This window comes from Ciconia boyciana, chromosome 3, assembly GCF_034638445.1.
Source record: "Ciconia boyciana chromosome 3, ASM3463844v1, whole genome shotgun sequence".
NCBI classification, from domain to species: Eukaryota; Metazoa; Chordata; class Aves; order Ciconiiformes; family Ciconiidae; genus Ciconia; species Ciconia boyciana.
Window position 1 is genome coordinate 100,962,298 of NC_132936.1, and position 13,351 is coordinate 100,975,648.

At 37.9% G+C, this 13,351-nt stretch overlaps 1 protein-coding gene across 1 annotated transcript in view; it reads left to right on the plus strand.

The window, feature by feature from the left end:
* The first annotated feature begins 2,100 nt into the window (after positions 1–2,100).
* HAAO (3-hydroxyanthranilate 3,4-dioxygenase) overlaps positions 2,101–13,351 on the plus strand; it is a 34,720-nt gene continuing 23,469 nt past the window's right edge. The window contains exons 1-2 of the mRNA XM_072858263.1: positions 2,101–2,180; positions 6,451–6,529. Of these exons, the coding sequence (XP_072714364.1) occupies positions 2,101–2,180; positions 6,451–6,529 (159 nt within the window). The remainder of the gene's footprint in view (positions 2,181–6,450; positions 6,530–13,351) is intronic.

A 13,351-nucleotide genomic window follows, 5' to 3' on the forward strand; every position in this document is an offset into this window, starting at 1 on the left:
GGGTTTTCATACCTCACTCTAGCCACAAAATGGATTTATCAGCCTCCGACTGAGATAGTTTTCTTTGCAGGTAATAGTACCTTGTATTCTGCCTAGTGGAAAAAAGTGGAGACTAGGGATTAGAGTAGGGGTTGCGAACAATAGCCCTGCAGTTAAAACTGGCACATTAATACTGTGGAGAACAAGGCTTGGCTCTATCAATTGCAGGATCTGTGTTTTTTCCTGCTGTGGCTTTGTACAATCTCTTGGTTTTCATGCCCGACGAATGGAGTCCTGCTCTGCAACACGTTAGTAATGATGAGGTAGAGCTTTACAAAACCACGGTCATTAAAATAGAGTGTCTTCAAGTTCTTCTGGTCCCACCAGGCTGGGCCACAATCCCCTAAGTGAAAGTGCATTTTAAGTAGAAGATCTCTTTCCTTCACAGCTAAAGAGCATGCCAGCAGCCTACCGTACAAAAAGCACTGAAATGGTCCTGTCTGTAGGTCCAAAAACAGGCCTAATGACTTTGCTATGTGCTAGGGTCTCACCACAGCCATTCTGATGGTAGAAATTTTGTGTGCTAAATAATTATTAAAAAACCCCCACATTATTTGAGTGAAATAATAATTACTTTGGGCTTATTTCAGAGGAAATTATTGCCAGTCCCATTGTGATTGTACTAATATAGCGGAACTGTAATCTACATGTGGATCTTTTTATCCCAAAATAAATGGATTTTTTTTAATCAATTATGTCATTAGTTTAGTTTAAACTGCAAAGAAGTGATAGAGATGAAGGTAAAACAGAGTCATCCTTACACATACCAGAATAAAAGCATGGTATTAATTCAAATTCACACTCCATTGCTTTTTTCCATTGCAAAATTATAACAGTATAAGCTAAAGAACTCCCAAATGCGTACTGTCCCAGCATACTGACTCTTCAGTCCAGCAGCTGCACTGCTCATGCGTGCAAGCCACGAGGATGTACCACTCACTTTTAAACAAATCATATTATAACCTTATACCCATACACATTCACCCACTAAGCACAGTGTAGATATAATCAGAAGACTAAGCTATGTCAAGAGCAACCGAAAAATGCTAAAATTTTGTAATTTCTTAGGGTTTTTTGTTTACCACCCATTTCATGTATTTCAAGTCTGAAAAATCAATGTTTATACATTTTCTGACTAAAAAATGGGGGTGGCAGGGAACAGAGTGAGCAATCCTGTAGGAACTATGTAGATGTTGAACAGAAACTAGTGAGGGAATAGACTAATACAAATCTGGAATGCCTGGTCGTTCTCAGTTTCTTGTTTGCTTGAGAATTTGATGACAATATGCTGCACTTTCCCAAAGGGCTTCACAGAACCACATTCAGCTCTCCAACAAGCTCTGCTATAACACTGGCAAAGAGTGGATAAAATTAAAATGCGCATTTATGGACAACTGCTTTTGGTCTTACAAATGCAAGAGACATCTTTATTTTTGTTATCTAGCAGAAGAAGATCCCAATATTTTCAAACACCCCACCCCCCCAAACATTCAGCCTAACAAGGTTGAGGGGAGGTGGGAAAAGGAAATGGGGCTCTATTATCAAGCCTGAAACACCTATATATAGTTACGCATGTATAAAAAGGCTTTTTATATATATTATATGTAACTAAAATTTGAGCAGCTGCTCTCAACTTGCATTTAGCTTTGAAACCTGTTTCTATATTAGACTTGAAGGGTCTGTATGCCCAAGCCTTGCCCGTTTTCCTAACTCTCAGTTTGTCTATGTAACAAGGCAATTTCTATAGAGAGGTAAGATACACACTCCAGTTGATGCAGTAAAGAGAATTAAGAAACCTCCTGTGGGCAGAATGAGTCTCCGATGAAAAAATATATTTTAAAAACACTAGTCAATTATTAGCTAAGCTGCTAGAGCATTAGTACTCTTTATGAAGTAACCTTTGGCTGATAGACCTGTCCCCTTTGACACTCAAGCCTGAAGACACCTCTTCTACCAACCAATCCCCTGAGCTCTGGGGACGGAGTCACACGCAGTTTGCTCACAGACAGAGCCCTCTGCAAACTCTAGTATCTCTGTCAAAAGTTTCATGGCTGGTGGACCATGGAGCTTCTGGTAAATGTAAGAAAATGGATAGAAGAAAACAAAGCTGCCTTTTTGCCACCTGTGTGTAATAAGCTTATGTAAGTAAATGGAGATTTATTTTTTTATTCAGTTCTTAGATATAAAAATATTCCTAGCTATAAGAGGAAGCTGCTAAAATGCATACGTGGTAAAGATTAGTAAGGAACTGTAATTCCTCTCAGACTGCAGTCAGTCAGAGTGCTGTTTTGAAGAACAGAAAGTGACTGAAATCTGTTCTGCAGTAACTCTGCAGAACCTGTAAAGATCAACTTGAATACAAGATATTTGCCTGAATTCAAAATCTCTTGAAGGCAGTTAGACTGAGTTAAGGGAATTTGTGTCAGGCCCTGTGGCAATAAACTCATAGAAATCAGGGGAGACGGCATCACATCAACAAATGATAAGAATTAGCTAACAGATTAGTACTACCAAATTACAACCTCAGACAGCTGCGATAGCTGCTGAGAGTCATTCCAACATTGCAGAGGAGCCAAAGGTGCAGGAGCAACCAAAACCAGTGGGACATATCACTGAAAGATAAGGAGAAAGGAAGGGCAGGGGCACTGGAGGAGCAGGTTTCCAGGGCATTTCCAGAGCTGTCAAGGCAGGGTAGAACCCTCTGGTCAGCAGGAGGCTGAAGAGGCAGTGTCTCAGAGCACTGACTGGTGCCTTAGAGCTACGAACCATATTCTGAATGAGACAGCTAATATAAGAAAAAAGTGTGGGCTTTATGCAGTTGTGTAGCATGCATATTCTCAGTGCCAAAACTCATGAGCAAATTCCAGTGTAAATGGTCCAACATGTGGCACCTGCTAGTCACAGCATTAGCAAGGATTTCTTTGGTCAGTGAAACTGAGGACAACATATTTTGTCCAAAACTCTATACACAGAAGGCTTTCATAAGAAAGGATTCTCTGTAAAGAGTGATATAAACCCAGGTTTTATAAAGAAAATAACGAGCATTTTTCTTGTTTTTACTTTTTTTTTTTAAGTCTTGTTTTACAACTTTAATCATTAAAAAGCACCAAAGAACGTGTCTCTTGCCCTAGCCTGAAGTGCTACCTCTAATCAAAAGCTGAATGGGCAGTACTGTAGCAGTGATATTAAATTCCATTCACAGGTTCAAGGGTTACTTTTCAAAGCAATGATTGCAAGACAAAAATAAGGTAAAGGGTACATCCTTACTGAGATGATTGTGTTGAAACTACAGTTGTATGTTTAACTGAGAAATTATGAAACTTGAATCACTACAATAGTTTCACAGTGGGAGAGAATGAGGAAAGTGTCTTCTTATAAGTGTTTTCATTTCTTTCATTTTCAAAATGGCTTTAGGAAGCATTTTTACAAAATAGCCGTTTCTTTGGCATAGCCATTTCTTTCTGGCATAGCCATTTCTAAAGCTTACCAATGATGGTGGTAAAATTTTAGTATTTTACAGTTTGTGGAATATTCATGGTTTTCTTTCTTCATCAGTAAGATGAACCTTTTTGTCATTACTGCACTGTTCTGTACTCCATACCAGCTGTTCTGTGTAATCCTGAAGTAACTCTGGAACATGACATCTATCAGAGGTCAGAGAGTCACGTAGATCCCTAAATACTCAGTGTTGACAAGTCTTCCCCATGAACGTTGCAAGAAGCCGCAGTGAAATACAGAACACTTTTTGTGATAAAAATTGCATAGATTAAAAAAAAAAATCCATTTTCCAACATAGCTTCAGCCTGTAAAGAAGAAGAAAGCCATCCACTATAGGGATTCTGAGTCTCTCACCACCTGCTTCTGGTGTTACCTAAATGTTTTCAGGATTTTCCAAAAAGGTTTTAGGCGATTTTCCAAGAAGTGACTAATAGACTTCCAATATTTTTCCAAAGGCTTCAATCCTTTATGTGCTGAGTAGAGATGTACAAAGCAATTTTCTCACTTCCTTCTACATCACTGGAAGGCAACCACCTCAAAAACATTTAAGTAACTGATGATCCTGTGTTTCAAGAGAGAATTAACAGTTAAAATCTAGGTCTTACAGCAGATCAGTAGGACTTTTGGTGTCTAAATTTATTATGGCTGTCAAGCTTTTATTCGGTTGTGTTCCATACACTTGAGAGGATCAAAAGTTTTAAATACCTATTTGGGATTTCAAAACAAAACCTAAATTCCTGAATCACCACCTCTTTCGAGTTTTACCAGAGTCAAGAAAAGGATACAAGGTAAGAGCTGCAATTTAATTACATGTGTTTTAATTACACTATTTTGCAAGTTTAAATGCTTTTTGACCTTAACAATGAGCAATTAGTGCAAAATCAGAACCCTTGACATAGCTGATTTTTACAGGGTAGCTATGGCACTTTTAAAGCTCTTCTTTGAGTTCAGAATATGATACTTACCATAAGGAGACCTAACTGTGGTCATGGGCTATCTGATTCTTCATGGTCTTGAGACTTTTTAAAAGGTTTTAAAAAGTCCTGCTGGTATCATTTTCTTTATATGATTAAGAAGAGAAATATAAGAGTATGTAAAATTTAATAGGCCACTGATTAGCACCTCATTCTAACAATAGTGCAATCAAGTAATTTTCACATCCCTGAAACCTTCATGATACTCTTAACTGCATTTTGGCAGTCTTAACTGAAACTGCTTTCCTTCCTTATTATTTTTCTTCTTAATGCAACTATATTAACCAGACAACTTTATTTAGCAGTATGGACAAACAAACCTATTTGAGTTCCTGTTTGTATTTGATAGCTGGAATTTTTTGATGGTGTCATTATATAATTGTTAATGATTATCCCATGGTTACCTGTTTATTATGTAAAACCTGGCTAAATCCATCGGGTGACAGAATTAATGGTAGATTTGCCAAACAAGAAGTTAAGCAACAATGATTTTTAGAGCAATATTTTCACTTCTAGTTATTGAACTAATAACGAAACTGTATGCGTTTCTGTAAAAAATTAACCCATCTTAAAAGTAGGCTACAAGATACCCATAGATTGTCTTTCTCTTATTTTATTCTCCAGGGTTGATTTTAATTTATTTCATTAATTATTAGCTGTGTTCTTACTGTTTTGGTCTTCCTGCCCTTCTTTAGTAGAAGGGTTCATTAATGCAGAAGTATTACAGTGCGTTCTTGAAAATGAAAATTAAATCTGCATGGTACAAACAGTTCTGATTTCAATTCCTTATTTTAGGATACGGGCATGAAGCCAAGTGCTATAATGCATACAGCTTCCTGTGGTGAAAATAGTCAATTTAACAATTGTAATCTAATTTAATTCTTTAGACTTTTATTTGACCAAGGAATTTGTTGCTGGTACTTGTTATTTCTGCTTTATTAGTCCCTACTGTTGTTCATTATCATTTAAATACTCTTCAAAGTAAACATGATAATAGTAGCAGAACAAATGTATACGTACAGCAGTTCAGAATAGCTTCTCTCAATTAAGGCTTACGAGGTGCTGACACAGAGGCACATTTTTCTTCCCTGTGTGGCAGGGGAGCGTGGCTCTGCTGGTTCTGTTACCAGGATCTCCTGTTAGCCCAAGTATTGCCCAGAAACTTCTTGCTGAAAAGTAGAGGTCAACACCCCCCAGTTCACATGTCAAAAAGAGCTTAAGGACAAATTTTGAATCACAGCTAACAGGCTTGATTTATGGGGTTTTTTAGCAAATGAAAACCTGCTACCTTACCTCTTTATTAGTGTAAGTGGACTGATAGATAATTGGGATGATATCTATTCTTTGTGCCAGCTGAGAGAAATGCTCACTGGGGCTCTTAAAAGGGGCAGAGTTAAGATAAAGGGCCTGAATCGCCTTTTCTGAATCAACCACAACGAAACCACTGTAATGTTGTTCCACCTTAGCAAAACCAGTATAAATAGAAGAGAAATTAGCTGATAATTCCTACCATCAGTATCTCTAGTAAATTCTACCAACGGGGAAAAGTATGTGTTTACCTTTTTAACCTTAAAAAGTGTTTTACCTTTACAGAATCCTGATCTAGTCAGCTCATGTTGAAAAGACATTTTCCGGTCGTTCCTGTCTCTTATGTAACAATCTTTACAGTTCAAAGCTCTTTCCACAGTTGGTAACTATCGTTGTCCCCTTTTCATAGCTGGAGGCACTGAAACAGCAGGAGGGAGGTCGCTGGTCACCAGGCAGGACAGTGGCAGAGCGGGCAGATGCATCCAAGGTCTCTTGAGTTCTCGTTCTGGCTGTTGCTTGTCACTCAGTATTGGTTCGTTGACTCACTGTCCTCAAAGAATTAAAAAAAACTTACATGAAATAAGGAATGCCGTGAGCAGAGGTAGCTTTATAGTGTCACTTTCTTTTCTAGGCATCGCCATCAATTGAATGTGATGTTTGTTGGAGGGCCAAATGAAAGGAAGGATTATCATATTGAAGAAGGAGAAGAGGTAACCTATAGGTTGTTTATATTTTGCTGTTTTAATTGATCTATAATGATTAAAATGCAGCTACTTTTGAAGCTACAGCTACAGATTAGCAATGCCAGGACTCAGTGATGTCGTATTTATTAGATCTATCCAAATACTTAAACAGAATCATTCACCAGAACCATACACCATCTGTGCATTTCCTTTGAAACACGCACATGAGATCAGATCTATTTTGCTATAATTCATTTCCAACAGGAAACTAGAGAAGGTGTTCTGACTGACACATCAAAATGTCTCATTTCAACATTTTGGAACAAAACTTTGGAAAGGTAATGATATTTTTAAAGTGGTATTTTGTTGCAGAAGATCGATCTATATTTCAAAAGTAACTTTGAAATTAAAAAATCAAAACTAAATATTTTGATTGGCTTGAAATTATATTTTTCTGGACTTTGTGAAAAATATCAGCATTTTCAGCTTTCATTCAGGTTTAGAAGGTTAAAGAATAGCGTCTCTAAATATTTTTCAAATCAGTCCCCTTCACCGCACATCTTCTGTATCAAAAGAAAGCTGTCCCACTGCTTTGAGTTGTGAGTAGCCATTGTGCCAAATGCAGAATATAGGAAGAAAAAGTAGAAACCTATCAAAATTGTAACAATTTACATCTACTTTGTTTACTGCCTTTTTCATGGAATCGTCTGCTTGGCCTGAGGACTCCTCCGAGTCAGAGGTATCACAAGTGGCTCTGAAGGAACCCTAAGGGAAAGGAGACACTAGAGGCCTGGCAGTAAGGATTTCAGGATGGGAGACAGTTTGCCTGCCTTCCCAGCAGAGTAATTTAATTTCACATAATTCCAATAAAATTTGGCCACCTAATTTTAAGTACCTTTGGAAACCCAAGCCTAAGTACCTATGTAGTTCAAGGCAGAAGTGAGTCAAGTTCAATAAATCCTTTTAAAAAGAAACAAAAATTTGTGTTTATTTTCATTGAATCATTTCTTACAAAACCAACCCAACCATGTCAGAACAGCCTTCATTAATTTTCTGTTATAATTGTGCTGTGCAGGTGTTTATAGTCATTATAACCGTACCACTCTGAAAAAGCTGTTGCTACCTTATCACTGTCCAACTCCTGCCTGCTTTGCATTACTGCCACAGTCTCACAGCCCACCCGTGGCTGTGGGCACAGGCATCTCCGGTCAGGTACCAGGTTACCCAACATGCTCAATTATGTCCCTTCTCATCAGCTGTGCAGAGGGAGCTCTGGCAACACCCGGGACCATGCCGGCAGGTTGCTTGGGCAGGGAAGGAGACAAGCCAGGTCTCAGGGCGGTGCATGTGAAGTGACTGTTGCTAACCAGAAGAATTTAGCATCCATCATATATTTACAAGGAAATTCCAGAGATACTTAGCTGGGGAAAACAAAATGTGGTTTCGTCAACATGATTATGTCCTGGGGAAAGGAGCAATCACATCTGTGCTATGCCTGCTCAGAAAGCACTGAGAAGAATATCTAATCTGTCCACTGCTGTTATGGCATATTGTTAAGTATTATATGTTAGATTAAAAAAGAGTGAGTGAATTTTGTTGTCAAGGTCAAGGACATCAAGGTTTGGCAAAGCATAAAATGAAGGTACGTGAAGGTACGTATGGAAGTTAATGATTCCAAATAATTTTTTCTGCAGCTTAAACTTTTTGATTTTATACATTTAATTTATTTTCTTGCTCTGAAGAATACATTAGAGCTATACACTAGGAGAGGAACACACAAAGACAAGCTGAAGTTTAACTGGTACAATAGCCTGCACTACAATATTAGATATATTGGGGGTTTTTTTTCTTTTCTTTATGATCTTGTCTCTCCCTGCATCTCCCTGGATTATCCTTAGTCCCCGACCCATTCCTGTGCTGTTTCATTTTTTTAAATTTATCTCCTCCTCCCTATCCCTTAAAATGAAAGTTAGATTTTTTTTTTTTTATTTTGCAAGATGTTCCTGTGTTTGAAAAGAATTTGGCCTACCTTTAATAAGCCTAAACCCATTATATGACTTTCCAACAGTATAAAGAGTTAGCCGTATCTATAAAGGCATAATTTATATCGGTATGCTGCGGTATAGTAAATTATTGCTAATTCAACTGGACACAAGATTTTTTAGGTATCAATACATCCTCATTTACATAGCAAATTTACCACAGTTACTCAGCAACCAAAAATGGAAACATAAAATTCCTATCAGGAAAACTGGCATACACATCAGAAGCATTATCAGTTACATATCAGTTTAACTTACAGGCCAATTTTGTCCGCTGTTATGGAAGTACAATATAGTCATACATTGCATTTTACCATAGCTTTTTATCAGACACATTTGCACCTTCCTGGGATTTAATGAAGCCTTTAGATCCATGTTTTTCATTAGAGAAGAATTATGAGTCAGAGAGTATCCTAGTAAAAGGGCATATTCCTAAATTAGATGTGGGATTAAAAAAAAACAAAACAAACATTCAAAACAATGTTCAGCTCATTATTTTGGCAGGTAAAAGGTCATTGACAGTTTTGAGTGTTAATTTGGAAGACAGACTGTATAGGCATACCATTAACAGGCCAAATCATGAATGCAAAAACCCACAAATCCTTTATGCAAATTTAGCTGATGCTATTCTGCTAGTATTATTCTGATAGCAAAGAAGTGTTGGTTTAGAAAAGAAAGTTAAATTTAGGATTGTTTATATCTGTCCACTCATTATTTTATGCCTGTTATCGCACAGCTTATAGCGTGTCCTGTGGCACAACTTGCGCTTCTCAGCCTGCAGTTCACAGCAGCAAGGGGTTCACACACAGCGATGAGGGCTTAGGAGCATCCTCCTGCTGCCGAGCTGTTCTCTGCTGGCGCTGTTAACGTGCAGGTGTATCGGGAAGATCAGTTGTGACTGGCTAATTATGAGAAAAACTGGAGGCTTGATTTGGACTCTCTTCAAAGCCTTTCAGGATTGTCTCCTGAACATTTCTTTAGGCTAAAACAGCAGCTAGTCTCGCACAATTTTTTTCCTCCTCTCAGCAAGCAGGAGTTTCCTAAATACATAACTTGACATTTTCTTCCTTCTTAGTTTTCTCTGTACTACTTCACTTCCTTCTTAATTTTCTGTGCACTACTTATTTGCCACCCTTCTGCACAGAAGTACTGCCTCATACCTGAGACATTGTTTTCCATTGGACAGGTTTTATAAGGAGCCAAATCAAGCTGCACCTTAGAAGAGATAAACCATTCACATTCTTCGGCTGGACTTTACCACTATGTCATATTCATTCTTTTACCTATTTGTAAGTGTTAAGTTCCCCCTTGCTCCCTTCTCCATCAGAACAGAGATAGAGTCAACAAACATCTACTCGGATGTTCTGTGCCTCTAAATCAGACTCATTCTCAAAATGAAACTGAATTGCTTTGGGAAATGCATCTTCTGTTGAAACATGGAAAAAAACCTGCTGTGAGAATGCACTTATATAGCTATATAGAGAAAACTTTATTAATATGCACTAAAAAGAAAGTGTTTGGTGCTATATAGCTAGTTTTGTGAGTTTTCATAGGCATCATTATTCCAGTGTACCTCACTTGTCAAGAGAGCTTTGGATTACATGGACTAGTGACTACAATTCTTGTGTAGTCAACTTGATGAGACCACCGAAAGCTTCTGTGGCAGCCTTAAGGTTGCTGCATAGAATCGTTGGGATGAATCTTGGCTAGCGTTCAGGCTTCACAGATGACATGTAAATGAGCAGAGGGGGAAAAAAAACAAAACAAAACAAAACCACAACATAGTTTTCTCTACCTTCCTCATCTGTTTGCCTCCCAGACTTCTGATGGCTGAAAAACCTTGTGATGAGAGAGGGAGAAAATTGTTTTTCTGTGCTCAAATAGATCAATCACCACTGAAGTCTGGAGAACACCCAGGCTCTACTCCCACATCAGTTCTACTCCCACATTAATTTGCTCTGCAAATTAATTTAGTACTTAGCAATCTGACAAGCAATACAAGCCAGGATATGCCAAGTCAGAGCCTGATCCCAGAAGTGGTTGAGCAATCCCAAATTCCACTCTCAGAAGCAGTCAGTACTCAAAGGACACTGCAAATTGCAGGTATCTTTAGAGGTCCGTGAATAAGCTCTCAGCCACCAAAGCCCTCACAGAGCTCTGGGCTCCTACATCTAGGCAGAGTTCGATATTAAAGGTGGATCTAAATTAAATTACATACATTGCTGTACATAAAATAAAATAGACTTGTTTTTTAATTGGCCTATGTACACCAATTAGAAATACTGTGTTCTTCCCTTACTACATGCTTCCTTCTTTACTCTGTTAGGACACACATACCTGGATGAAAGAGTAATACAATTCTTACCACGTTAATATGGTGGGGATGATAGTGCTCTTTTTAAGGTAGTATCCACACTTTCTACTACCCTGTTGAAATTAATTTCTACTGAGACAAGTAGCCTCAGTGATGCTTCCACTGAAGGGAACAGTGAACTCCCACCTCTCTGTATCTCCACCTATTTTCTCCAGAAATGCCTGCATAATTTATTTTACGAGTCTGCACGACTGAGTGAAGTACCCCTTTACAGACTTGACAATGATTCAGCACTGGTCATGCTGCCTTTCACTGCAGCTTAACACAATACTATCAGGTCTGAAGCATGATCAAGAAGCAGACTAAGGAAGGAGGATGTAATTCTCCTACAGTAAAAAGAATTTAAGGAAAATTAAATGAGTCAAAAAATAAACTCTCAATCTTAAGGGGCTTTCAGTTTAGTTTTCATAGGTATAACTGCAGTTTTAATGATCATATTGAGCAATGTTATGAAAAAATGTTATGCTTAGGGTAAAGAATGACTTCCAGGTGGCTCAACTTCTAGAGGTAAGGTGAAAATTAATAAGAGGAGGTGTTTTTAGTGTAATCATAACGAGAAGATGCCACATAGTAAGCGGGAAAGCTAAATGACAAGCAAAAGTCTGGAAAAATGAAAGGAAGAAAAGAAGGAGGTATAAAAACAATAAAATAAAAAAACCCAAATAAGCACATTTAGTAATAAAAGGGATAAAAGTAATGGTGAACAACCTTTCTTTCTTCCTTGAGCCACATTATTCACCCAGAAAGACAAACCCATGTCCAATTTTGACCCGTTATGCAGTAGCAATGTACAAATCTAGGCTTTTTTGCAAGGAGATATATATATATATTTTACATGTAACAAGAGACTTTGTCATTAATAAGATGGTAACAGTGAAAATGTTACACGTTTCCTCAGTTTTCAGTACTACTGTGGAGAATGGATACCAGATTATCCCAGTAAAACCAGACCAACTAGGAAAGCTTGTATTTTCAGGTGGCTTGAACTCTACTGACTTACTCCCTATCTATATGTGCGTACGTATTTGTGTATATGCATACATGTGTGTACGCACCCACACACACCAATACTTCCTTACTCAGGCCTTGATTTTTCCAGGAGATACTTAGGAAGAGGTTAGATTTGCCCAGAATGCAAAGCTCAGCCAGCATTTAGAAAAAATAACATTCCAGCAAAAAGACAGTACAATACTGTATTGCCAAACCTGTGAAATGGGCATGGACTGTAACTCACTGAGAAAACAGTTGACAGTTTTCTTGGTAAAAGTTCAGGGTACAATATAAGCACAGGAGTAGAATCAATAATTACTGCCACTTGTATTAATCACAGTTGCATCAAATGATCTATGGATGACTGAAGCATGCAGACATTTTTTCAAAAAAGAGTTTTGAAGAATAGACCATAATTTATAGTGAAAGGTACTATTTAAATTCAGTCAGAAAAACACTTTTATTGACAACGTGTAACCCACCTCATTCCTCCTTTCCCATTGCAAAACAATTCTTTTAATTCAAAATCCAGTGTTCAGAATCTTTCCTTATGGCTGTGATACTTGGCTGTCAAACTGGATGGCCCCTTTCACCTCCCCAGTCTCTCATTACCAGAAAGTTGCTTAGCCATGTGATTCATGGTCACAAGCAGAATAAGCCTCTGCCTCTGTTGTCCTTTCCCTCTTCTACATGTCCTGTACATGTGTTCAGTAATAGCTCCCTCGGTAGTTATAGGCAAGATAACACTCCAAAGCTCAGTGTTTCAAAAGGGACCTTTCAATTTCAGCATTACCAGTGCCATATTACCAATGGCCTCTGTGATGATCCCTCAGGATCTTCAAGTCTTAGATGTGTCTTTTTTGAAATGAAGGAGAGATCATTTCCCCCCTCAAATCACTTTATATTGTAGAATGAGCAGTCAGCCTTGCCCGATGTGCTCTGTAATGAGGGCTATTATAGCATTTTATATGGTCATTCAGTAACACCAGAGAAAATGACAGGAAAAGAACATGGGGAAATGGAGTGCAAGGAGGATAAGTAGCCTGGCACTGGCCGTCTAAACAGGAGTTTTATAATTTATCCATGGTGATGTCCCTGGCACAAGGTGAACTTTTCACTTGTGTAAGAGCTCTCAACATGAGCTCTTTTCCAGTACATCTTCCATTCTCTCTACTGTTTCATTCCCTTCTTCCCTTGTTTCATTCCTATTTATTCTTTCTCATGTTCATAAAGGTGTTTCTTGAATTCTCAGAGGCATGTATCAATATTTCAAAACTCTTTTGGAAATAATCCTGATTCAAAAAATTGATTAAGCTTTTCTAATGTTGGAAAAGGTCAAGTTCAGGGTTTTTATATACTTTGGTGGTTTCTTCTTTCACCTATTTATTTTCCATTTTGTTAAAATTGTAGTGAATTACTATAAAAAAATAATTTTCATTATAG